The following is a 24,770-nucleotide window of genomic DNA, read 5'->3' as shown; positions in this document are numbered from 1 at the left end:
AAAAAAATGCAAAGCCCTTGTTCAACCAATGTGGATTTCATGAGGGGAGAAGGGGTGGTGAAATGCTTGGGAACTGGGTGGAGAAGGCAATGCTCTCTCAATACTGGAAGTGCACTAAAAGCCACTAAAGTTCTCATCTTAAGACGGTTAATTTTCTTTAATTTTTTTCCCATGTAGGTGTGTTAGGGTAGGTTTGAGAACTCACTATGTAGTCGAAGTTGGTCTGGAACTCACTAGGTAATCTAGACTAGCCACATGTTCACACCAATCCTCTTGCTTCAGCCTCTCAAGTGCTTGAATCTCAGATATGAGCCACGATGGTCAGCAGAGAATTAATACTCTTATGACTCCCACTTGAATACTACACACACACACACACACACACACACACACACACGCATGGTTTTAACCTATTGTGAAGGAACGGAGTTGGAGGTATTGAGGACTCAGAATCATTTGGAAGTCTTGAACCTGTGAGCTCCTCAGCAAGATTTTTGCTCAGACCCTCTGCTGCCAGTCTGGGAGGGTGTGAGATGGAAGCAGTAAACTGAATGCCTGCCTTCTCAAACAGTGGTCTCCATGGAGGTATATGCAGCTACTCTGTGATAGGGAAAAGACATTGGGGAGAGAGATGCCTTTACAAGTCCAATTAGGGACTTAGAGAGATGTGATCTGGGAAGCCCTTCTGTACATGTGTTGCTTTTATTGGTTAATGAATAAAGAAGCTTCTTGGGCCTATGACAGGGCAGGATAGAGTTAGACAGGAAAACTAAACTGAATGCTGGGAGAAAGTAGGCAGAGTCAGAGAGACACCATGTAGTTGCTGAAGGAAACAGATACCTGAGAACCTTACCAGTAAACTATGAGCCTTGTGGTGATACATAGATTAATAGAAATGGGTTAATTCAAAATGTAAGAGTTAGCTAGAAATATGCACGAGCTAATTGGCCAATCAGTGTTTTAATTAATATAGTTTCTGTGTGATTATTTCGAGTCTAGGTGGTCAGGAACAAACAAGCAGTCTCCACCTACAGAGACATCTCAGCAGACAATGCCACTCGTGTACAAGTGAGTTCAGATCTTCAGCACCTGTGAAAAGCAAGGTGTGGAGTCACATAGTCCCTCCAGTGCTGGGGACCTGAGACAGACAGCTTCCAGGGAGTTACTGACCAGCCACTATAGCGAAAACAGCAATTTACAGGCTCAGTGAGAGATACTGCCTCAATAGTAACAATAATATCAACACAGGGGCAAAGAGACACCCCTCGTCAACCTCTAGGCTCCACACAAACCCGAACACACACACATACACAGAGAGAGAGATGAAGTTTTTTCACAAAAAAATCTGGTTTTTATTTAAATAAATCTTACATAAATTATGAACAGTCTATTTGTGTAAAATTCTACACTTCTGCCTTTTCACATATAATTTTCACATCTTGATATATGTACTTGAGTAAGAAATAAATTCTTGAAGCCATCGAAGTAGGGCTACTCATCAATTTGAAAGCCATGAAGTCTAAAGAGAGCCCTCATCTGCTGCCTCTTTGCCTTTTAACCTACTTCTCACTGCTGCGTTTGGTTGCAGTGACGCTCTCCTGAGACATCTCCCTGGCCTGAAGAGGCCACCTGTCACATCTATTAAGGGTTAAAATGTTTGGACTTAAATACTGGCACAGGCAAAATACCAAGGTGTCAATGTTAATCTCCTTTCCCTTTCCTGTGAGTGTATATATGCACGCATTACACAGCTTCGCATGTGTGTAGGGCACACGGGCCCGCGCGCACACGCGCACACACACAGAGAGGTCTGAGTCTGAATCATCTTCTATCATCTTTCCATTTTATTTACTGAGTCAGGGTCTCCTATTCAAAACAAGAGCTTCCAGTGGGTTTGGTTAGCTAGCCAATTGCTCTGAACACGTCCTGTTTCTCCTTCCCAAGATTGGAATTACAGCTGGGTCACCACGCCCACTTAAGATTTCCATGGGTTTCTCTGGTCCTCAGATTTGAGTAGCCATAGCTTTAACTGCTGAGTCAGCTCCCAGCCCTAGCAACCCATATGTTTTAGGGGTTTTTGTTTTGTTTTAATTAATTGTGTAAATTTTGGTAACCTTTTTAAATTATATAAATCTAAGAGCAAATCAGTTCTTCGGGTAAGAAAAAGTAAAAACAACCCCTCCCACTTTTAAAATCACAAATAACGTCCTCCGTCCCAATCTAGCAGGCTGGGCCTTGTTGTACGGTATGATAGCCACAAGTGACTATTTACGTAAACTGCATTTAAAATTTAGTTTTTGAGGGTCATCAGACTCCACATGTTCCATGCCTGGACGGTACGGCATCTAACAACACAGCTTCAGAATGCTTCCCCACTGCAAAGGCTGTAGTGGCTGCCCTGCCCCCACATGGCGGTTGGGGGGAACTACATGGGTGAGTCCACTTATACACACAGAGATGCGTGTGCATTTTCCCTCCTGTCTTCAAGATGACCAGCCGCTTCCTGTCCGTCCTAGTCTAAGACATTGGTAGAAAAACAGGAGCTTTATACGGCTCTTCCCGTGGTACTATGTAGTGCAAGAACAGAGAGCCCAGCCCTTGGCCAACACAAACTAACATCCCCTGCCTAGCCCACAGCTGCACTCCGGCAAAGCCCTCCCGTGGTTCCCACATGCAAGCCTTTCTAGGGGGTCATCAGTGTGGACCCCTCCAGGAATGAGCACTGAGGGCACTGCTCTGCTCTGCTCTGATGTCCCAGGTCCACCAGGAGAACTGTCAGGGCAGGAGGGCTCCCCAAGCACAACATTTGGACCTTTCCAGACCCACACCACATGAGCACCTAGGGTCCAATGAAGTACATATGCCAGCCCTTCTTTCTACCCTCGAGACCCAAATTATACCTTCAGCCTCTCCTGAGAGTTAAGTACAATTAAATACATAAATAACATACAATTTATTACTATGTATTATGTATTTATGTCTAAAATACATAAATAAAATACCATTTAAAATGTACTTTCCAAAGTGAATTTAAAAATGTGGAAATAGCACTGGTTTAAACTCAAGGAGCATTACTCTCAACAGAAATAGATAGTACGCTGAAACACTTTCACGGTGGTGAATCCTTTTGTTTACAACCCTCCAGCCCTGGATTCCTAAAAACAATGCAGCCAGTTTCAAAACTTGTTCTTATGCTGTATTTTTGTTTGTTTGTTTTTGTTTTGTTTTGTTTTGTTCAAGATAGGGTTTCTCTGTGTAACAGCCTTGGCTGTCCTGGAACTCACTCTGTTAACCAGGCTGGCCTCAAACTCAGAGATCTGTTTGCCTCTGCCTCCTGAGTGCTGGGATTAAAGGCCATTGCCACCGCTGCCTAGCTGCTCTATATTTAAATATATATATTTCCTAAAGTATTAAATGTGCATTATATAGAACAAGGATATGCAAATCCGTCTATTAATATTAACATTATGCAAATTTACCAGTCTTCCCCATTTGAAATTTGAAAATTATTTTCCTTAACAGTGATGGTGGTAGTTTCTAGCTTTGTCCTTCAGCACAAGCCACAATTCCTGTAAGATGTAACGCGTAGACAAAGACGGAGAGCACAGAGCGGTAAGATTTTGTGGTCTTCAGGTGGATCAGATCAAAGCTGAAGGCTAAATGACACTTTGGTGGTGTAACTGGGAACGGCTTCTGCAATAAAGAAAACATATATACTTAGCTATTCATTCCCTCTTCTTAATTAATCAATTTATTTTATGTGTTTGTGTGTTTTGCTAGCATGTATGTATGTCTGTGTCCTATGTACACTTTCTGTGTTCCTGGAGGTCAGAAGGTGTCTGAGTCCCTGGCACTGGAGTTACAAACAGTTGTGAGCTGCTATGTGGGTGCTGGGGAATGAACCAGGGTCCTCTGGAAGAGCAGTCAGCACTCCTAACCCCTGACCCATATCTCCAGTCCCTTATTAATCCATTCTTATTATGAAATATAACCATAACGCGTGACTTGCATCGATACGTCAAGGATTGCCGAGGACGTGCGAGGTATAACCAGTGGGCTGCCAGGTTTAGACGCGTTTAGATCTACGATATTAACACTCAGTCTCTTTCTTTTATAATCTTCCCAACCACCTCGCGCAGCTCCCTCTAGGCTCTGGAAACTATATGACCGTATAATAACAAAAGCTGATGAAATCGCTGGTAAAGTACATGGGGCTGAAGACAGCAGGTGAAAACGATACGGTTTATAAGAGATCAGGGCTATTTCTAACCAAGCTCTTACTAAATAGACTCAGCCTTGCTCCTCCCAGTATGTAGTGTCCAGTCTTTCTCCTCACAGCCAAGCTGCATCTACAGATGGCCGATCCCAACTGTGAGAGGTGGTCCATTTGAGGGGGTAGCACAGTGGTAGAGAAACTTCTATCATACACAAGACCCTGGGTTTGAACCCAAGAACAAAACCCTTCCCAGGCCTTCTTGAGTTAACTGACTATCTGCGCTCCTCAGGACACAACGTGCCGTGGAAAACCAAGTCTGAGCGGGCCTATTTCCTGGCTGGCCAACTGTGTTCTCCTTGTTTCTGACATTTATACAGGTATTTGGTTTGGGTGAGTTCATGCTTTCAAATTTTTTAACCAACTTTTGAAATGGAGTCTTATTTTTCTATTAACTTGAATACTATTTTATCAAAATAATGAAATCTCATTTACTGGGAGGCAAGGTGGTTCAGTGGATAAAGGTCCTCAACCATGCAAATGAAGTGGTCTGAGCTTGATTCCTAGAACACAGAGGCAGAAGGAGAGAATGGGCTTCATAAGTTGTCTCCTGACCTCCTCATTCACACATGCACACCTAAGCACATGAGCCCTGCCCTCCACATCAGGGGCACATGCACGCTCACGGGTGCGCACATACACATACACAATAATAATAATTTTTCATAATTTAAAGGTTACATATTAATACAACCTTCACATTTTAATTGTGTGTTTCTCAGCCTCTGTGTTCTGTCATACAGTTGACATATGTAGCAAGCACACAGTATGCAAGGAAAATCTCACAGTATGCAAGGAGACCTATGTAAGGTGAAGCCAGACAAAACCCCAGCATGGATACAGGAGGTGGGCGTGCAGGCCCAGCTCTAGCTAAGGGGTAACTGGTAGCTACTGGGAAGGGTGAACAAGTTTTCTTTAAGGGTGCAGCCCTTCCTGGGCCGCCCATGCTCGAGTGGAAGGCCGCACAGTCCAGAGTATACAGGCAACACCAACTATACTTGATGGGTTTTTTAAAACACAGAGAGAGAGACAAATAAAACTGGGCAGGGAAGGTGGCTGGGCCCAGGAGTGAAGGGAAGGGTGGAATGATCAAAATGCATTGGATGAAATTCTCAAAGAACTAATAAAAATGAGAGGAAAAATAACCTTATGTTCTAAGAAAATGCACCATTGGTTCACAAATAGTCACAAATAATTTTTTTTGTCATTCTGACTGATGTTGATGTACGTATTTCAGGAACAGGTGGAGGTTGCATAATACACTTTAAATGGTTTTAAATATTCCCAACTCACCTCGTTCTTTAAGATCTTCAATATATGCTTTCATAAACTCTTTATCAAAATGCTGGCGGTCCTGTTCACTTTCTAGTATTTCATCGCTGTCTTGACATTGGCTCTTATCAATAGGATTGTCCATAAGGCTTACAAATCTGTGAGGGAAAGTAACATGTTTACTGAGAATATTCAACTGCAAAACCCCTCTTCAGTGAGCTGGAGAGATAGCTCAGCAGTGAAAATCACTGGCTGCTCTTCCAGAGGACCAGGGTTTGATTCCCAGCACACATATGCTGGCTCACAACTGTCTGTAACTCCAGTTCCAGGGCATCCAGTGCTTCTGATCAATGAGGGTGCCAGATATGCATGTACTTACTATACATGCACTTAGGCAGGCAAGCAAAACATTTACACACAAAAAATAAATACTTCTTTTTGAAAATTAAGAATATAGGAGGCAGAGGCCGGTAGATCTCTGTGAGTCTGAGGCCAGCCTGGTCTACATGGTGAGTTCCAGGACACCAGGGCTATGGAGAGGGGCTCTGTCTCAAAAGAGAGAGAGATAGAGACAGAGACAGAGACAGAGACAGAGACAGAGACAGAGACAGAGAGAGGAAAAGGAATATATATATACATATATATATAATCACTCTGTTTTTTTAATCAACATTTAAAGAATGAGAAGATTTGTTTTTCTGAAGCAGCAATTTCTTTAATTGACCTATTTGTTAATTCTTTCTTTTTTTACACTCTATCACTGAGCCCCATGCAGACCATCACTGTTTTTCTTTAATCAGTAATCAAGGTCTGGGGATGCAGCTTGGTCCTCACAGTGCCTCCTCAGCTTGCATAAAGCCCTGGTCGTGAGCCCTTGCACCACATAAACTGTGGAAGCAGGAAGACACTTAAGGTCAGTCCTGACTACTAATGACTGAGTCAAGTCATGTGAGACCCTGTCTAACAGAAATTAAAAGACACGAGTCAGCCAATCAGAACCCTGTTTCCCCTTTATCTTGCTCACAATACACCATCCAAGAGCTTTGGTTTCGGTCTCTTCGTAGAGACAAATAAAGATACATGGAAAGGATCTGGAGGACACAGTCCCTAGCTTTGTCAGCTTTCTGGGGAGTAAGCAAGACTTCACCCCAGATTAGAGCCCGTATCATCTGCATGGATGGTTGTCTTTGTTTCGGAGTTCACTGTGGGAAGTCAGAAAGATGAGGCGAACAGAGAGGATTGCTTGAACAGTGTCTGGCCTCTCTGAGGCAACAGGGACATGACAGCCGAGAGGCCTATGCTGTGTCCACACCTCATGCTGCCCATTGGCAAGCAGTTTCTGCAACTCCAGAAATCCAGTGACGTGTCCTACTCAGGCCTGTGAAAAACGAACAAACCCCTTGGAGTTCCTGTAGACAGTGGAGTAGGGGCGGATGCTCAGTGTATGAGGATATCCGAATCAGGCTCCTAAGACAGCAGTCTGGAGCCAGAGGCGGCTGGCTTTTGCCTGTGTCGAGGGGGGCTGTCCCGGCGCCCTCCCTTCCCCACATACTCACTTCAAAGGTGTGGAGGCGTCGCAGAGGGCAGTCGGGAGCTCCACCAGGTGATCCCCACTGACAACCAGCAAGGTGAGCTTTCTGAGGTTGAGCATGGCCTGAGGAAGGTAGGTCAGCTTGTTTTTATACAAGAGGAAGCTCTGCAGCTCTTCCAGCCTGTGGAGAAGCCAGGACTCAGGACAGACTCCACGGTGAACTACAGACAACTGCAGGGAACTGCATTGCTCCCGCAGGGAAAGCCTGCTCGGCTCATCACCACCAAAACGTGTGTGCAACCATGAGCTTACTCTCCACATTTAGATAAGGTTGTCATCTTTTGAAATTATGCATAGAACTATGAAGATTTTACTTTACTGACTTAATCACACACTGAACATGGATTTAGTAACAATACAGAACACGGCACAACGGGCCTCAGAGATTAACAGATTCCCCTAAGTGTCTCCTGCATTTCCCAGGGTTGCTGTAAGAACAAACAGATTTGAGCAAGGCATTTCTTTTCATACAACTTAGTCTTCTCTCGCTATTTTTTTTTTATGTATAGTGTTCTGACTGCACATATGCCTGACCACCCGGAAGAGGACATCAGAGCTCACTACAGATGGTTGTGAGCCACTGTGTGGTTGCTGGGAATTGAACTCAGGACCTCCGGAAGAGCAGCCAGTGCTCTTAAGCGCTGAGTCATCTCTCTAGGCCCCTCACTATTCTTTTTCAACATAAAGTAGGAGGAAAGCCACGGAACAAGAAGGAAATGCAAAAATATATATATTTTAAGATTATTTTATTTTATTTTTATTCTAATCTGGAGACCCTTCAGATTTTTTTTCATTCATTTACAAATTCTTGTGTAATGTCACAAATATCTCAAAAACTCCTTTGTCATTCAAACACAAGTAAGTCTCACTTGGCCTCGTTCGCCCAGGAAGGCATTCATCCATCACAGGGACCATGGGTAGAAAAGTGTCACACTCGGGCCTAAGCCAAGGCAGCCTGTGAATCGTCACAGTTTATTATGCTTCCATGTAAATAAAAGTGTAGATGCCACTGGGCGATGGAAGCCAGCATTTGGGAACTGAGGCAGGAGGATCTCTGTGAGTTCAAGGCCAGCCTCGTCTACAGAGCTAGTTCTAGGACAGCTAATGCTGCACAAAGAAACCCTGTCTCAAAAAACAAACAAGCAAAAGAGAGAGTATAGACTCCAAGAGGCCACAGGTTGTATTTCATCCATTAGGCCCAGTCCAGTCCACTCTGCAGCCTAGTAATAGCAGTGGCATAAATGCCTGAGTCAATCCATCTCGCATTACACATTTCAGTGCGATAATCATTTTTTAAAGGACAGGTTACATTTTAAATGTATTTTATTTTTATTGTGTGTGTGTGTGCATACACATGCATGAAGGTGCACATACGCATGTGCACACAAGCATCTAGAGGTCAGAGGTCGACACCGAGGGTCTTCCACTGTTGCTCTCCGCCTTCTTTTCTAAGAACTATTTTTATTTTTTTAAGTCTGTGTACATGAGTGCAGATGCCCACAGAGGCTAGAGTGTTGGATGCTCTGGGGCTGGAGTTACGGGCAGTCATGAACTTCCCAGTGCGGGAACTGAACTCAGGACATCTGCGAGAGCAGTTCGGTGCTCTTTTCTGTTGTTTTTTGTTTGTGTTTTTTTGTTTGTTTGTTTGTTTGTTTTTGTTTTGTTTTGTTTTGTTTTTTTGAAACCAGTTCTCTTTATGTAGTCCTGGCTGTCCTGGAGCTCGAAATGTAAATCAGACTGGTCTTGAACTCACAGAGATCTGCCTTCCTCTGTCTCCCGAGTACTAGGACTAAAGGTGTGAGCCACCACACCCGACTAGTAAGTGCTCGTAATATTGAGGCTACCTCCCCAGACCCTTCACTTTATCTTTTATTTTAAATTACACAGTGTGTCTGTGTGTGAGTATATGTACATATGAGCACAAGGGCCCGCTGAGTCAGATCCCCTGGAACTGGAGTTCCAGGCAGTTGTGAGCCATCTGATATGGGTTCTGGGAACTGAACTCAGGTCCTCTGAGAGCAGAACTCAGTCTTAACCACTGAGCCATCTCACCAGTTCCTCCTCCTCATCTTTTGAGATAGGGTCTCTCACTGAACCTGGTGACTACCAGCTGCCTAGCCTGATTTCCACAATCTCTGGGGACCCCCTGTCTTTGCCCACCCGAGCACTAGGGTCACCGCTGGGAGCAGCCACATGAGCTATTACAGGACTGCGGGGATCCAATTCATGTCCTCAAGCTTGCGCAGCAGACACTTCACCCACCGAGCCATCTCCCCAGCCCATAATAATCGTTTTATAAAGGAAACAGCTGATTGGATATAATTTAACAACATAACTAACATGCCAATTTTGTTTAAAAATTATGCACCTTAAATTAATAAATGAAAAGTAATAAAAATTCCTTTCCCCGTGTTGTTCTAAGCAGGGTGATGTTTCTCTACACATAATACATTTTCTTTTCCATTCCTGTGGAGTAAAATTAGCAATGTTATTCTATAAAAGACTGAAGCCTAGTCAAGAGGCTTGCATCAGTGATCTTTGCACTCAGGAAGTTGAGTCAGGAGCATTGAGGGTTCCAAGCCCTTCCAGGCTACAGAGCAAGCCCCTATCTCAAAAATAAAAAATAAAATAAACAAAACAAAAATCTCTTCTAAGCTGTTTGTGAGGTAGCAGCAGAAAGATCCTGAGTTTGAGGCTAACCTGGGCTACTTTGCAAGACTCTGTCTCAAAGTTAGGGAGAGAAGGAAGAAACAGTGAGATAGCTCAACAAGAAAGGGTGCCTGCCACCAAGCCGGACATCCTGAGTTCGCTCTCCTGGACCCACGCGGTGGAAGGAGAGAAGCATCTCCCTCCGGTTATCCTCAGGCCTCTATGGTCGAGGACACACACTCAATTCTTAAAATGCTTTCAGAAAATAAAAATCCAAGTGTGGTGTTGTGTACTTTTAATCCCAGCACTTAGGAGGCAAAGGCAGGCAGATCTCTGTGAGTTCAAGGTCAACCTGGTCTGTATAGTAAGTTCCAGAGCAGCCAGGGCTACAAGGGGGAACATCTGACATTAAATAAGAGAAGTGTTCGAGTGCATACGTGCATGGACGTGTGGTGCGCATGGAGACTGTCTTATTCTACCATTTCCTAGAGCCCAACTCTGGAAAAGTAGTTGATTTCAAAGGCTATTCATGTGCTAGCATATCTAAAGTGTTAGCGGTCTTAAAGTGTTAGTAATGAGTTCATACACCTCACCTTAGGGTGCAAGTAGCTACCTGTCTATATCTTGCGGCAAGTCACTCAGATTATTGTTGCTGATATCCAACCACTGCAGGCGGCACATCCGCAGGACACAGATCGGGACACTGGAGAACTTGTTTGCTGAGATATCTACAAACGTCACTTGCTTCAGATTACTCAACTAGAAAGGAATAAGAGAATACTGGAATGACCCTCTGTGACAGCTAATCCTGACTGTTGACTTGACAGGAGTGAATTACCATGGGGAACACTTCTCTGGGTAAATCTGGGAGGGATTATATAGATTCAGTTATTTTGGAAGACCCAGCTTAACTGTGGGCGATTTTACCCAGCAGTATGAGGGAGCAATGGTCAGGAGTCCAAAAAGATTTTTACGGAGAAGAGAATATTGGAATTGGGTCTCCCAGGTGGGGAACAGCACAGGCAGAGAGGCAGAGAGCTCAAGTCTTTGCTGTTGCTTTGTTTCGCATTGTTTGTTTATTTTTTGAGACAGGGTCTCACTACAAAACCCTGGCTGTCCTGGAACTCATTATGTAGACCAGGTTGGCCTCGCACTCACAGAGATCAGCCTGCCTCTGCTAGGATTAGAGGTGTGTGCCACTATGCCCAACTAGAAAATTCAAATTACAAATTAGGGTGTGGCAAGGATAGCATTAACAAGTTTTGACAAGCCTTGAGGAAATCCACATTTGGATGGGTTAGATGACACGGTAAAGTCCTCTTCATCTTGTCTGGCCCCAGTAGCTAAGCAGGGTTGGGCTCTTTTGTTGTGGTTTTCTATCCACAGTTCTTGTTTGCAGCATGTCAAGTCAAACATATGGGGAGATATTGTGCTTCAGTGCAAATCTATAAATTTTGAATAAAGTTGAACAAACATTTCATATCTGGAATTGGTTATGAAAGTTTGACAGCTACTATGAAACATAAAAGAAGCTAATGTTTTTTACTGACTTCTTTTGAGCATCCATGAGTAAAATTACACTCTCTCTCCAAGCACATTATCAGGCCACCAAGATGACTCTGCGGGTAAGAGCATCTGTAGCCAAACCTGGTGTTCTGAGTTTGATCCCCAGGACCTACACTAAGGGGGAAAAAAAAAAACAGCTCCCAAGAGTTGTGCTCTTACTTCCTCATTCGCCTACATGCAGGTGCATACATATACAAAACAAATAAAGACATTTAAAACACAGTTTTACAAATTACTCGAGACACAGGGCTAGTTGGGCCCATAAAGGGCGGCAGTGAACAGAAGAAGGGAAAAGCTCTGGGCTTATGCCCATGTCTAGCTGAGTGTGGATCCCATCTCCCTGTCTCAAATACACTCTACCAAGGGGACACACTCTGATTATGTCCTTGTCTGCAATTCCAAACTGTGAAGGCAGCACGTGTCAGCGAATGATCAAAGAGACGTGCTGGGTGCCTGTAATCCAGACTAAGGCTTCTGCCCCGGGTGCCAACAATCAGATGGGCAGAAAAAGGAAATAAAAACAAAACAAAAACAAATCTAAATCACCATTCGTCTTTGTCTTCGCAATAAACGTAGCAAATGTATTTTTAGACTATCTGGCACTTAGAATGAAAATGGCCTCCGGTGGCTCATAGGGAGTGGCAGTATTTGAGAGGTCCGGGATGTTTGGCCCTGTTGGAGGAAGAGTGTCACTAGGGGGCGGGCTTTGAGGTTTCAGAAGCTCAAGCCAGGCCTAGTGACTCACTCTCTCTTCCTGCTGCCTGCACATCTGGGTATAGAACTCTCAGCTCCTTCTCCAGCACCATGTCTGCCTGTGTGCAGTCATGGAGCTTGACCACACCCAGCATCCCCCATTAGTTACATTTATCAATGGCAAAGCAATATGACATCCATAAAATACACTGAAAATACTTCTATTTACCTAAAAAAAAATCCTTTAAAGTCCACTGACAAAGTATCATTGCACTTGCTGGTTTTATGTCAGCTCAGCACAAGTTAGAGTTATCTGAAAGGAGGGAACGTTAACTGAGAAAATGCCTCCGTAAGACCCATCTGTAAAACATGTTCTTAGTGATTGATAGGGGAGGGCTCAGCCTATTGTGGGTGATAACAACCCTGGCTGGTGGTCCTGGGTTCTATAAGAGAGCAAGGGGAACAAGTCAGTAAGCAGCACCCCTCCACGGCACTGCATCAGCTCCTGTCTCAAGGTTCCTGCCTTGCTTTAGTTCCTATCCTGGCTTCTGTTGATGAATGGAATGTGGAAGTGTGAGCTGAATCAACCCTTTCCTCCTTGAGTTGCTGTAGCCATGGTGTTTACCACAGCAATAGGAACCCTGGCTGAGACGGTCGTATTGCTCAAAATCTGACCCACAGTGAACATACGCAGAGCACGTATCTGAAGAGGGACGGCTGTGCACCAGGGGATTTCTGTATCTTCCCCTTTGTCTCAGAAGTCTTGTTTATTCTCGGGCTTACCCCTTTACGCCTGCTCTCTCGGAAGTCTACAGCAGGGTCGTATCACTTGGCTTTGTAAGAGAACAAACGAAGAGACACGTGACAGAGCGGGCATGTTGGAGAGGTACTCCCTGGCTGGGCCCTTCTGACTACACCAGGGGGTTCATGACAAACAGAGGCAGGAGCAGGAAAGGGGTGAGTCTGAGATCCCCTGGTAGCACACGGGATGACAAGAAACCAGAAGTGCTCCTTTCTTTAATTCCCCAAACTCCAACGAGGTAGAGTTTGCATAGCACAAACCATACCCATCACGGTTGTACAGTGTACATGATTCAATTGCAGGGTATTTCTATCACCTCTGCTCAGATTTTCTTCTTCCTACTGGCTGTCATTCGGTACTCCCAATCTTTTCATGAGAAAATCATGGACCTACTTTCCTTCTCTACACATTTTTCTTCCTGGAATTACATGCAACATTCTTTTAAATCTGTTTTCTTTCAACTAGGGTGTTTTTCAAATTCTTCATTTATGTCATAATATGCATGGAGTTAGGTAAGGGTTTTAATTTTCCCAAAACCTTCTATTAAATTGATTGTCCTTTTTCCATTGAATTTTCTTGGTGATTCTGTTCAAAAATCAATTGATTGTAAATATAATATAGTTATAGGGCATGGTGTTTCACACCTTTAACCCCAGCACTCAGGAGGCAGAGACTGGCAGATCTTTGTGAGTGCAGGGCAACCTCATATACAGAGCCAGTTTCAGGTCAGTCAAGACAACAAATTCATCTCAAAATAAAATCATATATATTTGAATATATGCACATATTATAGAGATTTCTCTCTGAAATCTTAATTCTGTCCCAATTTTCTGTGGGTCTGTCTTTATGTTAATTCAATGCTGTGACATTATAGTAAGCTTTGAAATTGCATAATGTAAGTTCTCTGGTTTTGTCCTATTTCAAGGTTGATTGGCAACTCTTATATTTTCAGGTAAAGCCTGAGAACAATCTAGTAACTAAAGAAAAGAAGACTAGAGGTGTTAGTAAACGTTCCTCACAGTATAGAACACGCCATGTAATAAGTTAAACGACAGGGAGTCATAGGGCAGAAGCGTTTGCATCTCACTTCAAAGGGGAGCTCTGCCAGGTCCAGATTCCCAGAGCAGTCCAGTCTCTCTAGATTCTCACAGTCTCCCAGCTCCGGGGGAACGTCCTTCAGGTGATTGAAACTCACATTGAGTTCTCTCAGGTTCTTCAAGCGACCTAGCAACACAAAAAGTTAACCTCCATGGAGCAGGTCCTTCAAAGCCTTTTAAGAACAGAAACAAGCTGGTCAGACACACAGGCCTTTAATCTCAGTGCTCAGAAGGCAGAGAAAGGCAGATCTCTGTGAGTTCCAGGACAGCTAGGTCTACACAGTGAGACCCTTTCTCAAAAACAAAACAAACAAACAGAACAGAAACGTATTTCAGGGGTTAAACACTCCCCTAATGACAAGGACCCCAGAGATGGCATTGAGTGCCCGTAATCCAGCACTTGAAACACAGAAGTGTAAAGGTCACACAGTTCTACACAAGGTGCACTGTCTCAAAAAGCAATTCAAAGGGAGAAAAGGAAAAGGAGAAAAGGATATGCAGACAAGATCTAATTTCATGTTTGCACATTGAGTATTCTCTGTTAAATGTCTCCCATCAGAGCATCTCACTGTTGGCGCTGTGGCTGTTTGTGTTTTTTTTGGTTGGTTCCACTTCTCTAGCTGTTTAATCTCTGTGACACTGCAGTTAACCCGCCATTAGTTCCTTTTCTGTTGCTTCAATAAAATATCATGACCAGAAGCAGTTTAAAGAAGATAGTTTTGGGCTGCAGAGACTGTTCAGTGATTAAGAGCTCTTCCAGAGGACCCAGATTCAACTCCCAGCATGCCCAGGGCAACTCATCACAAACTGTAACTCTATTTTCAGGGGCTCTGACACCCTCTTTGGGCCTCTTTGGGCACTGCATGCACATGGTGCGTAGTTACACACACAGGCAAAACACCAATATACATAAATAAAGTGTTTAAAAATTGAAAGAGAAAAAAAATTATCCTGGTTTATGGTTCCAAAGAGAGCATCCACAATGTCATAAAAAGCATGACATGGAAGCAGAAGCAGGAAGCTGACTGTGGTGAGCAGCCAGCTGTAGGGCAGGTGGCACAATGCCAACACCCCATTTCTTCCTCCTACTCTCCTGGATGTCCCTCAGCTATTTCCCTGTTCTCAGAGCCACTGGCTCAGTGTCCTCTTTGGGACAGGAAATAATGTGATCTGCTTGTTTGACTTGGCATTGATAGAAATTTCACAGTTGCTTAGAAACCTGAAGTCATGGGAATGGGCAACACTGTAAGAATTTTCTGAGCCAGGCAGTGGTGGCGTATACCTTTAATGCCAGCACTTGGGAGACAGAGGCAGGCAGATCTCCGCTAGTTTGAGACCAGCCTGGTCTGTCTACAAAGCAGGTTCTAGGACCACCAGGACTACACAGAGAAACTCTGTCTCAGAAAACCAAAACACAAAACCAAAAACAAGCAGAAAAAAACAAACAAACAATTCCCTATGAGATTCTCATGTGCAGCCAGCATTGATGGGCTCTGACCAAAGGGTGAAGGGAGGAGAGCAGCAATCTTGGGAGGCCACTGTGTGAGCTGGGGCAATCACTCAGACAACCTGCCTTCCTATTTCCCTATCTGTAGCACGGCGATCATTGTGCGCTCAATTCACGTGGTTGCCGTGAGGCTGGTAGAATTATTTACTGTCTCATTCACGAAGTGGCAGGAGAGGCGAAGGTTGAGCAACTATTCCTGCCGAGTAACCTACCAATTTCAGCTGGGAGACACGTGATTTGGTTTTTTGGCAAATCCAGAATTCTCATGGCTTGAAACAGCTCGATGTACGTGGGAATGATCTGAATCAGGGTGCTGTGGATATGCCATTCTTTGAGGTGCGTCCGCTCCTTCAGCGAATCCGGGAGCTCCTGAAACAGAAGGAGCGGTGTTGGTCAGCAGTCTCCGTTCCTCGTGTTCACAAAGCCTCACCAGACCAAGGATTGAGCCAAAACAGAAAGGCATGTGAGACATTGGTGCCATTTCCGCAGAAGCCAGTGGCAACTCACCAAAGCTGATCAACCTCATTTCCGATTTGTGATAATAAAATCAAAGGCGGTGGTGGCAGATACCTTTAATCCCAGCACGTAGGAGGCAGAGGCAGGAGGATCTCTGTGAGTTCGAGGCCAGCCTGGTCTTTAGAGGCTAGTGCCAGGACAGGCTCCAAAGCTACAGAGAAACCCTGTCTCAAAAATAAAAAAATAAAATGAGAGAGAGAGAGAGAGAGAGAGAGAGAGAGAGAGAGAGAGAGAGAGAGGCGGGGAGGGGGGGATATAATAAAACCAAATTCTAGCCAGGCCTAGTGGTGCAGGCCTGCTGAAAGTCCAACTGTTTGGGAGGATGAGACAGAAGTTCAAGGTCAGCCTGAACAACTTATCGAGAACCTGTTTCCAAATAACTACGTATACTAGCTATGTAATGTATATGGTTATCAGAATAAGGGGAAGAATGATTGAGCAGAACACACAACATACTCTCTGGCCTCTGAGCTCATACAAGCACAGGTGCGCACATCTATAATATGTATAGTTAACATATATATACATTCATATGTATGTAAATCCTAGTGAACACAGATGACCAATTTCACAATACTTATCAACAGCACGCATCTTCTAACATAAGATCTGCCCTATATATTCCATTCATTGACATCATGACAGACATTGACATCTACAAAGTTCATGCTTGAGAACTGCTTAGATGGAGTTTAAAAACCTGCAAACAGGGGCTGGAGAGATGGCTCAGTGGTTAAGAGCATTGCCTGCTTTTCCAAAGGCTCTGAGTTCAATTCCCAGCAACCACATGGTGGCTCACAACCATCTGTAATGAGGTCTGGTGCCCTCTTCTGGCCTGCAGGCATACATACAGATAGACTATTGTATACATAATAAATAAATAAATAAATAAATAAATAAATAAATATTTTTTTAAAAAAACCTGCAAACAATTTCCCATATTTTAAATAAGCTCATGATTATGTATTGTTGGTCTGTCTATACCTATCCCGGGGTGCATTTGGCCTGCAGGGTGCAAGCTGAGCACACCTGATTGTTTTAGACATTTATGTTCTATTTCTCTTACTCTGTAGTTGCCTTTAGAAATATTTGATAAATAACTAGTGTTTTCCATAGCAAACCCTCCTGTGTTTTTATGGGTATGAGTCTATAGTAGAGGGAGGAGCCTCAGGGACAAGCGGTGTGCAGTGAGCCCATTCCTACCCAGCCTCCCCCTTCTCTCAGCTGTGCTGTCTCCCTGGCTTAGACTTCTGCAGGAATAATGACAATGACAACCACAGCCTCCCTAGTTCAGCGGCGCTGGGATAAGAACTGATGGTGTGGAAAGATGCTTAGGACTTCTGAGCAGCAATTTGTCCCACTGCAGAAATCCAAACCACCAAGCCCGTGCTATACTGGAGGTGCCTGGCACTGAAGGGAGAGGCAAGGGTCCCTGACACCATGAAGGTGAAGATAATGTTCCCATCAGCAATGTGTGGTGTCGCACTGTAGGAAGAGTGGCCGCTGTAGGAGCCAGCCATGATAAGCTAAATAGAAACAGACCACCCAAAGGAAGTTCTTTACTTCCAACCATTATCACCTGCCAGAGTAGGACTCAGGGATCCATAAATTTAATGGAGGCTTGAGTCTCAGTAGTTTACCTTGAAGCAATACCTGGTTGCAGGAAGAACCACAAACTGAGATTACCCGATTACCACCCAAGAACAGACCATCCAAAGGAAATGCCTAATGTTCCAACCCTTGTGGATAGGATCATCTGCCAGCACACACTCACCAGGACACCCCTAGACAAATGTCAGCCAATCAGGGGTCCTGAACCTCAGAAACCCCTCACTCCCGCCTTTATTACTATAAAAACCCAACTCTAACTGAGCTCGGGGTTCTCCACTTACTTCAATACATTGGATATGCGGAGAGACCGAGTTTGCAAATTTGCATAAAATAAAGGTTCTTTGTTTTTACATACGGAACTCAGTCTCCTTGTTGGTTTGGGGGGACTTCACGGATCAGAGCATAACAGTCGCTCTATGCTTATAACTGGCCTTATGGCCACTGCTGCTGTGTGTGGACAAGCTTCCAACCCAAGAACGCCCTGCACTCAGGTATTCTTCATAAGAGACCGTAAGATGGGTAGAGTGGGCATGATCACCAAGGTCTGTTTGAAAGAAAGCCAGAGGCTGGGAAGATGGCTCCGTTGGGAAAAGGCTTGCCTCACAAGCTTGGGGACCTGAGTTTGCTCCCCAGAACCCTCTTTAATGTCAGGAGCGATGGTTCACATCTTCAATCCCTGTCTTGGAAATCTAGAGATGATGGTGATGGATCCCGAGGGCCTTACTGCTTTGCCAACCTGGCCCAGGACAAGTTCTAAATAAAAGTGAGAAATGCTATTAAAAAACAAAGCGGAGAGCAACTGAGAAAGACACCCAAGTTGACCTTTGTCACACGCGTGCACACACACACACACTGTACCCACACACACATTCCAGAGACCGCCATGATGTAGATATGTAGCCAGGGCCGTGTGACTAGATAAGGGTCAGGGTGATGTCTCAGTGGGCAATAGCACTTCCTCTGAAAGCAAGAGTGAGTTCAAATTCCCACACATGCCTGTAATTCCAGTGGGATCAGGCAGTTCCTGCAGGCTTGCTGGCTGCCACCATAGTAAAAGATGACTTTGTAGAGATGGACAGACAGTTCAGCTGTTATAAGCACTAACTGCCTTCACAGAAAACCTAGGTTCAGTTCCTAGCACCCACACAGTAGGTCTCGTTCCAGAGGATCTGACATCTCCTTCTGGTCTCTATGGACACTAGACACATGTATGGTACATAGACATACATGCAAGCAGAACACTCATACACATAAAATAAAAAGTAAAATTTCAAAACAAGTTTGTTTTTTTTAAGAGGTGACTTTCTAATTCAGTAAGAAACCGTGTCTCAAAATATAAAGTGGTGGTGACATCTTTAATCCCAGCACTCAAGGGGCAGAAGCAGGCAGATCTCTGAGTGTGAGGCCAGCCTGGCCTACATAACAAGTTCCAGGCTGGCCAAGGTTACATAGTAAGACCCTGTCTCAAAACAAAAACAACAACAACAATAATAATAGTAATAGCAACAATAATGTAGAAGGCCAGTAGAATGTCTTACCAAGTAAAGGTACTTGTCACCAAGCCTGACAACTACAGTTCAATCCCTAGAGCCCTGGGGGAAGAGAGAACTCCCCAAAATTGTCCTCTGACCTCCACATGTACACACACACACACACACACACACACACACACACACATTCTGATCCAGCAAGATGGCTCACTGGGTACAAGTGCTTGCAGTCAAGCCTGCTGACCTGAGTTCCGTAAGCAGGCACCATCTCTGCACCTACCAATCGAAACAATGACATAAATGCAAAAGAAAACTAGCTAGGAGGCTGCGTGGAATCACCTCATTCTGAGAGAACTGTAGCTCACAGAATATTCACTTAGCTAAATCAGCACAGCCCAGGGCTCTCTTCATACGCATGTGAAAAGGGTGGAGGGGGGGGGCAGCAAACCAGAGCCCTGACAGAGACCTCAGTTTCAGTTCACCAGACCGGGGCTGAGCTGAGTAAGCTGGTCTCAGGAAAAACACAATTTACGGGTGACCACCAGCAAACCCCACCACAGGTCCTTCTGCTGGCTCAGCAGGTCCCCAAAGCCTCTCTGCTAGCTCAGCAGACACCCCCAGACTTCTGCAAGCTAAAGATAGCTTCCCCTACCCTGCTACCAGAAAGTACCTAGCCACTAAGGCCTCCCACCAGTCAGCTCTCACCAATCAGCTCCCAGACTAATCTTTCATCCACCAATCAAGCCCAGATTAATCCCTCCTCTGTGGAATTCCCCTAACTCCACTTAAAAGGGGCTTGTAAGCTTCTTTAGGGGTCCCCCTTTTGCCACCCTAATGTTGGAATCAATAAAGCTCTCTTCTTATTGCATACATGTTGTCATTGGTCTTTTGGGGGGTTTTTCTCAGACCCTAACACATGAAGCCAAGAACTCAATCCCCAGCACTTAAAAAAAAAGTACATTTTTTTTAATGCATACAAACGAAATAAGCTAATAATGCTTCAGGTCAAATCTCTTTCTAAAAGCTGACCTCTGAGACTGGATTGCAGGGCACGCCTGAAATCCCTGCACTCGGGAGACCAGGCAGATCCAGAAGGTTAGACTGAAGCCAACCTCAGTAATAGTTCAAGGTCAGTCTGGGCGGGCTGTGTTGGACCCCGTCTCAAACAACAACAAAAGGACAGGAGGACCCAGCTCAGAGTAGAGGCAGAGTTCCTTCATGCGCACCGGAAATCCCTCTACAGACCAGAGCCTCATCTGGCCAAAGCTAAGGCTCAACCTTAGCCATAAAACAACCCTGAGTGTCCACTTTTTATAGACAGACAGACACTTGACTCACCGTCCACTGTGTCCCTGAAAGTTCAAACACAAACGGATCGCTCCGTTTGTCTCTGTCCTTGATCCACGCACTCTGCCTAGCAACTGAGTTCCTCTCTATCTTTTCCAGGAGCCTTGTGTTGGTGTCTATGAAGCCGTTCTTGCAGTACTGGGCCTGGGGCACGCCCTTCCTTCTGCACTCGGCCACGAAGTTCCATTCCTCCTTTATCCTAAGATGGGAGCAGAAGACCAGTTATTTCCTAGGGTAAATAGCCAGGTTTGCTCCTCCACTTCCCTGGAACCTGGTTTCCCACTCTTGGCTACCTTTCTTTCCTGCCACCAGGGATGCTGGGGAAACTGAGACCCTTCAGTGAATCACTAATGACCACAACTAAAAAGATGAGCCAAGTTAGATGGAATCCTTGGCTAAACCTCCTACCAAAATTACCTAAACATTCGGTTTAAGACTACATTACGCTCTCATGTCAGCTTTTGACTCTGCACCCCCACATTTCTGTAAATGGCTCCCCAAGTCTATCTGCAAGTGTCTTCTCCTTGTTTGTTAAGGCAGAGTCTCCTGTAGCCCTGCCTGGCCTTGAACTCAGACACCTTTGCGGTGCTGCCAGGCTCTGTAAACATCGCCTTCCAGTACAACTTTCTGCTGGCAAGAAGCCACATTAGATATTGTGTTTGCGCATGGCATTAAACTGAGGGATCAGGAACACTTTAAATAATTAACACAGCTGAAACAAAGGTTTCAGTCACAGGAAGAAGTGTTCTGGGGAAAGGCACCCAGAAAGGCTCCATGTGCTGGCACAGGCCAGTAGTCCCAGCCCTTGAGAGGTGGAAGCAGGACCAGGGTTCAAGGCCAGCCTCTGAAACACAGAGGACGAGAGGACGTCCTGAGGGTGTCATTTCTCTCTTCCATCATGCGGGTCCCAGGGATCAAACTCAGATCCACAGAGACAGCAGTAAAGGCCTCTTTTTACTGAGACATCCCCCTACCTCAGCTTTTCTTGCTTCTGAAATCAAATCAGAAGGCAGATCCAGGCAACATAGTGCGAAGGCAGCACTTAAGACCTGTATCTTTCCTATATCACAATTTACAAACTGATACAAATACAGCACATAACACTAGCAAGGGGAGGTGTCGGTAGGACAATTAGAAGTTCCAGCTCATGCAGGCAGTGGTGGCGCACGCCTTTAATCCCAACACTCAGGAGGCAGAGGCGGACAGATCTCTGTGAGTTCGAGGCCAACCTGGGCTACAGAGCAAGTTTCAGGACAGCCAGAGCTGTTACACAGAGAAATCCTGTCTAGAAAGCAAAACAAAATAAAACAAAAAGAGAAATTCAAGCTCATTCTTGTTGCACAAGAAGTTCAAGACCACCCTGGTTTATTCAGACCCTGTTTTGATTTGAAAACAAGTGGAACTGATAAGACGGCTCAGCAGTGAAGACACTCGCTGCCAAGGCCAACGGCATGAGTCTGACCCTCCTGAACCCACGTGTGGGAGACAATTGACTCTTGTGAGTCATCTTCTGAGCTCCACGCATGAGCAGTGGCAGGACTGCACAGGAACACATACACTAAATAGCTTTTTAAAAAAATAAATTGTAGGGGGCTGGAGAGATGGCTCAGCAGTACTGTTTGCTCTTCCAGAGGACCTGGGTTCAATTCCCAGCACCTACATGGCAGCTCACACTTGTCTGTAACTCCAAGATCTGACTTCCTCACACAGATACACATGAAGGCAAAATACAATGTACATAATATACAAAAATAAGCCGGGCCATAGTGGCACATGCTTTTAATCTCAGCACTGGGGAGGCAGAGGCAGGTGGATATCTGTGAGTTTAAGGCCTAGTCTATAGAGCTAGTTCCAGTGCAAGCTCCAAAGCTATATAGAGAAACCCTGTCTCAAAAAAATAAAATAAAATAATAAATTATTTTCAAAAAATAGATTACAGATAAATTGATTGATTGACTGATTCACACTTTACACCTTTGGTTGCTAACTTAAATTTCACAAATAGCTAGGCAGTGGTGGTGAAAGCCTTTAATCCCCAGCACTCAAGAGGCAGAAGCAGTTGGTTTTCTATAAGTTCAAGGCCAGCCTGGTCTATGAGTTCAGGACAGCCAAGGCTATACAGAGAAACCCTGTCTTGAAGAACATAAACAAAACAAACAAACAAAGCCAATACAAATGCTTCATCATTTGCTGGTTGGATGTAGGGTTGGAAAAACCCTTTGAGATGAGTTAGCCAATCAGAACCCCGTTTTGCCTTTAACCGCAATGTACCACTCAAGAATTCTAGCTTAAGTTTCTTCACAGAGAATAAAATTACAGATGTGTGTGAGTTTATCCTCCTTCTGTTATGCTGGACAGTGTTAATACGATTGCACGCTCACGTTTACCATCGAGGGTTTTTTGAAGCACTACCTCAACTTAGTGTGTTTTGTGGCTTTGTGTGTGTTTTAGCATTTATTTATTTGTGTGTATTCCATGTTCATAAATGAATATCCAGGGATGAAGGCTTTGGATTCCCTATAGCTAGGTTACAGAAGGTTATGAGGAAGCCCACTTGGGTGCTGGGATCTAAACTTGGGTCCTCTAGGAGAATAGCAAGCACTTCTAATTGCTGAGTCATCTCTCCAGCTTTGCAACTTAGTGGTGTGTGTGTGTGTGTGTGTGTGTGTGTGTGTGTGTGTGCGTGCGCGCGCGCGCACCAGGTGTATGCAGTGCTCGCAGGAGCCTCAGGACATCATCACATACCCTCGAGCTGGAACTATAGGTGGTTGTGAGTCGAACCCTGGTTCTCTGCAGGAGCAGCAAGTGTTGTTAACTGCGGAGCCATCTCTCCAGACCCTCAACTTAGTTTTCTGTCCAGAGCGCTTTAACTCACATTTCATAAGTTTCTGGGAGGCAGACGGCATCGTTTCAGCTCAAGCAGATGAAAACAATGGGTCTCACCTAGAATTCAGCTCAGCACGTGAAAGCTGAACGGCATGAAGAAAGTAGCTTAGTGGGAGCGTGGGGTGGTCTAGTGGGTTCAGTGAAGGGCAGCAAGCGGCCTCTACACGGTGAGCGCGCAGGGGTTTTTGTGTCTAGTATAGCATCTGGACATTACGTAATTCCTCGTGACTCCGGGTGTCCTGTTAAAGGCGTGAACACAGCAGCACCTGGCTATGGAGTCTATGGAGGAATGTGGCCAAGACAGTGAGAAGTCCCGTGAAGAGCTCCCCTCCCCGCCAGCCAGCAGCCTGCATGAATCCCCACTCCCACCCAGAGGGAATAACAGGCACCAAAACGTACTTCTCCAGGGCGCTCCTCTCCAGCCTTTCGGCTTCCTTCTTCTGCCATGCTTTGTGTTTCTTGACACGAGTTTCCCACAAGGATCTGATGACAGAAATGTCAAACACCACCACTTTGTGTCCCATTTGGGGAGCAGCATAAAGTTACCTATAAAAAATACGTATGGCAGTTTCATATGCACATAGACTGGGTTCGTGAAACACACGCACACAAGCCAGGCCTGGTGGCGCACACCTTTAATCCCAGCACTTGGGAGGCAGAGGCAGGCGGCTCTCTGTGTTCGAGGCCAGCCTGGTCTACAGGATAAGCTCCAGAACAGCCAGGGCTACACAAGAGTAACCCTGTCTCAAACAAACAAAAAAAAGTGTGTGTGGGGGGGGTATGTGCAGCAGCTACTCAAGGAGGCTTTGGATTGCCCTGGAGCCAAAGTTACAGCTGGTTGTGAGTCACGTGATATGGGCACTGGAAACCAAACTCAGACCCTCTATAGAAATATAATTCCTCTATAGAAATAATTGAAATATTGATTGGCTGTGGTAAGACTGGGCACCTTAGTCACCTCTGTTTCTTGTGTGACAGGTGCAGGGAGATGCTACAAAGACAAAGGAGGAAGGATCTACATTTCAAGAAATAGAAACTTACTGCTGAGGGAAAAAAAAAACTTTAAAAACCAGAACAACATAAAACCCTTATTATGTTCAGGTCCATGATTCAACAGCAACTCCCCAAAACTTGTCCTCTGACTTCAAACTCATGGCATGGCACATGTGTAACCTGTACACACACACACACAGAGAGAGAGAGAGAGAGAGAGAGAGAGAGAGAGAGAGAGAGAGAGAGAGAGAGAACAAAAACAATCATAACTGTAGGGATAAGCCCTCCCCTTAGGGGCGGGCTGCCCTCGGGCATATGTTTACTGATATATTGGGCGGGCAGAGGCTGCGCGCCCCTTCCCTTCCTCTCCTGTCTCCGCTGGCTACTCCGCTGGAACCTTGGTTTCGTGAGTCTGGTTTTGTTATTAAACTTGTTCAAATACCTATTACCTTGGTGATTATTAATCCGACCGCTGCA

At 44.9% G+C, this 24,770-nt stretch overlaps 1 protein-coding gene across 1 annotated transcript in view; it reads right to left on the bottom strand.

Moving 5' to 3' along the window:
- Positions 1-95: 95 nt before the first annotated feature.
- The window catches only part of Lrrc2 (leucine rich repeat containing 2), a 30,595-nt gene continuing 5,920 nt past the window's right edge, over positions 96-24,770 (bottom strand). Inside the window, exons 2-9 of the mRNA XM_050139228.1 lie at positions 23,700-23,846; positions 20,406-20,613; positions 15,663-15,819; positions 13,934-14,070; positions 10,399-10,544; positions 7,102-7,257; positions 5,567-5,703; positions 96-3,693 (exon numbers count right to left, since the gene is read on the bottom strand). Coding sequence (XP_049995185.1) covers positions 3,644-3,693; positions 5,567-5,703; positions 7,102-7,257; positions 10,399-10,544; positions 13,934-14,070; positions 15,663-15,819; positions 20,406-20,613; positions 23,700-23,824 — 1,116 coding nt within the window. The 5' untranslated portion in view covers positions 23,825-23,846 and the 3' untranslated portion in view covers positions 96-3,643. The remainder of the gene's footprint in view (positions 3,694-5,566; positions 5,704-7,101; positions 7,258-10,398; positions 10,545-13,933; positions 14,071-15,662; positions 15,820-20,405; positions 20,614-23,699; positions 23,847-24,770) is intronic.

The sequence above is a fragment of the Alexandromys fortis genome, unplaced genomic scaffold (assembly GCF_014885135.2).
Source record: "Alexandromys fortis isolate MF-2015 unplaced genomic scaffold, M_Fortis_MF-2015_v1.1 scaffold_36, whole genome shotgun sequence".
Taxonomy (NCBI): Eukaryota; Metazoa; Chordata; class Mammalia; order Rodentia; family Cricetidae; genus Alexandromys; species Alexandromys fortis.
This window is presented reverse-complemented; position numbering and strand designations above follow the sequence as displayed.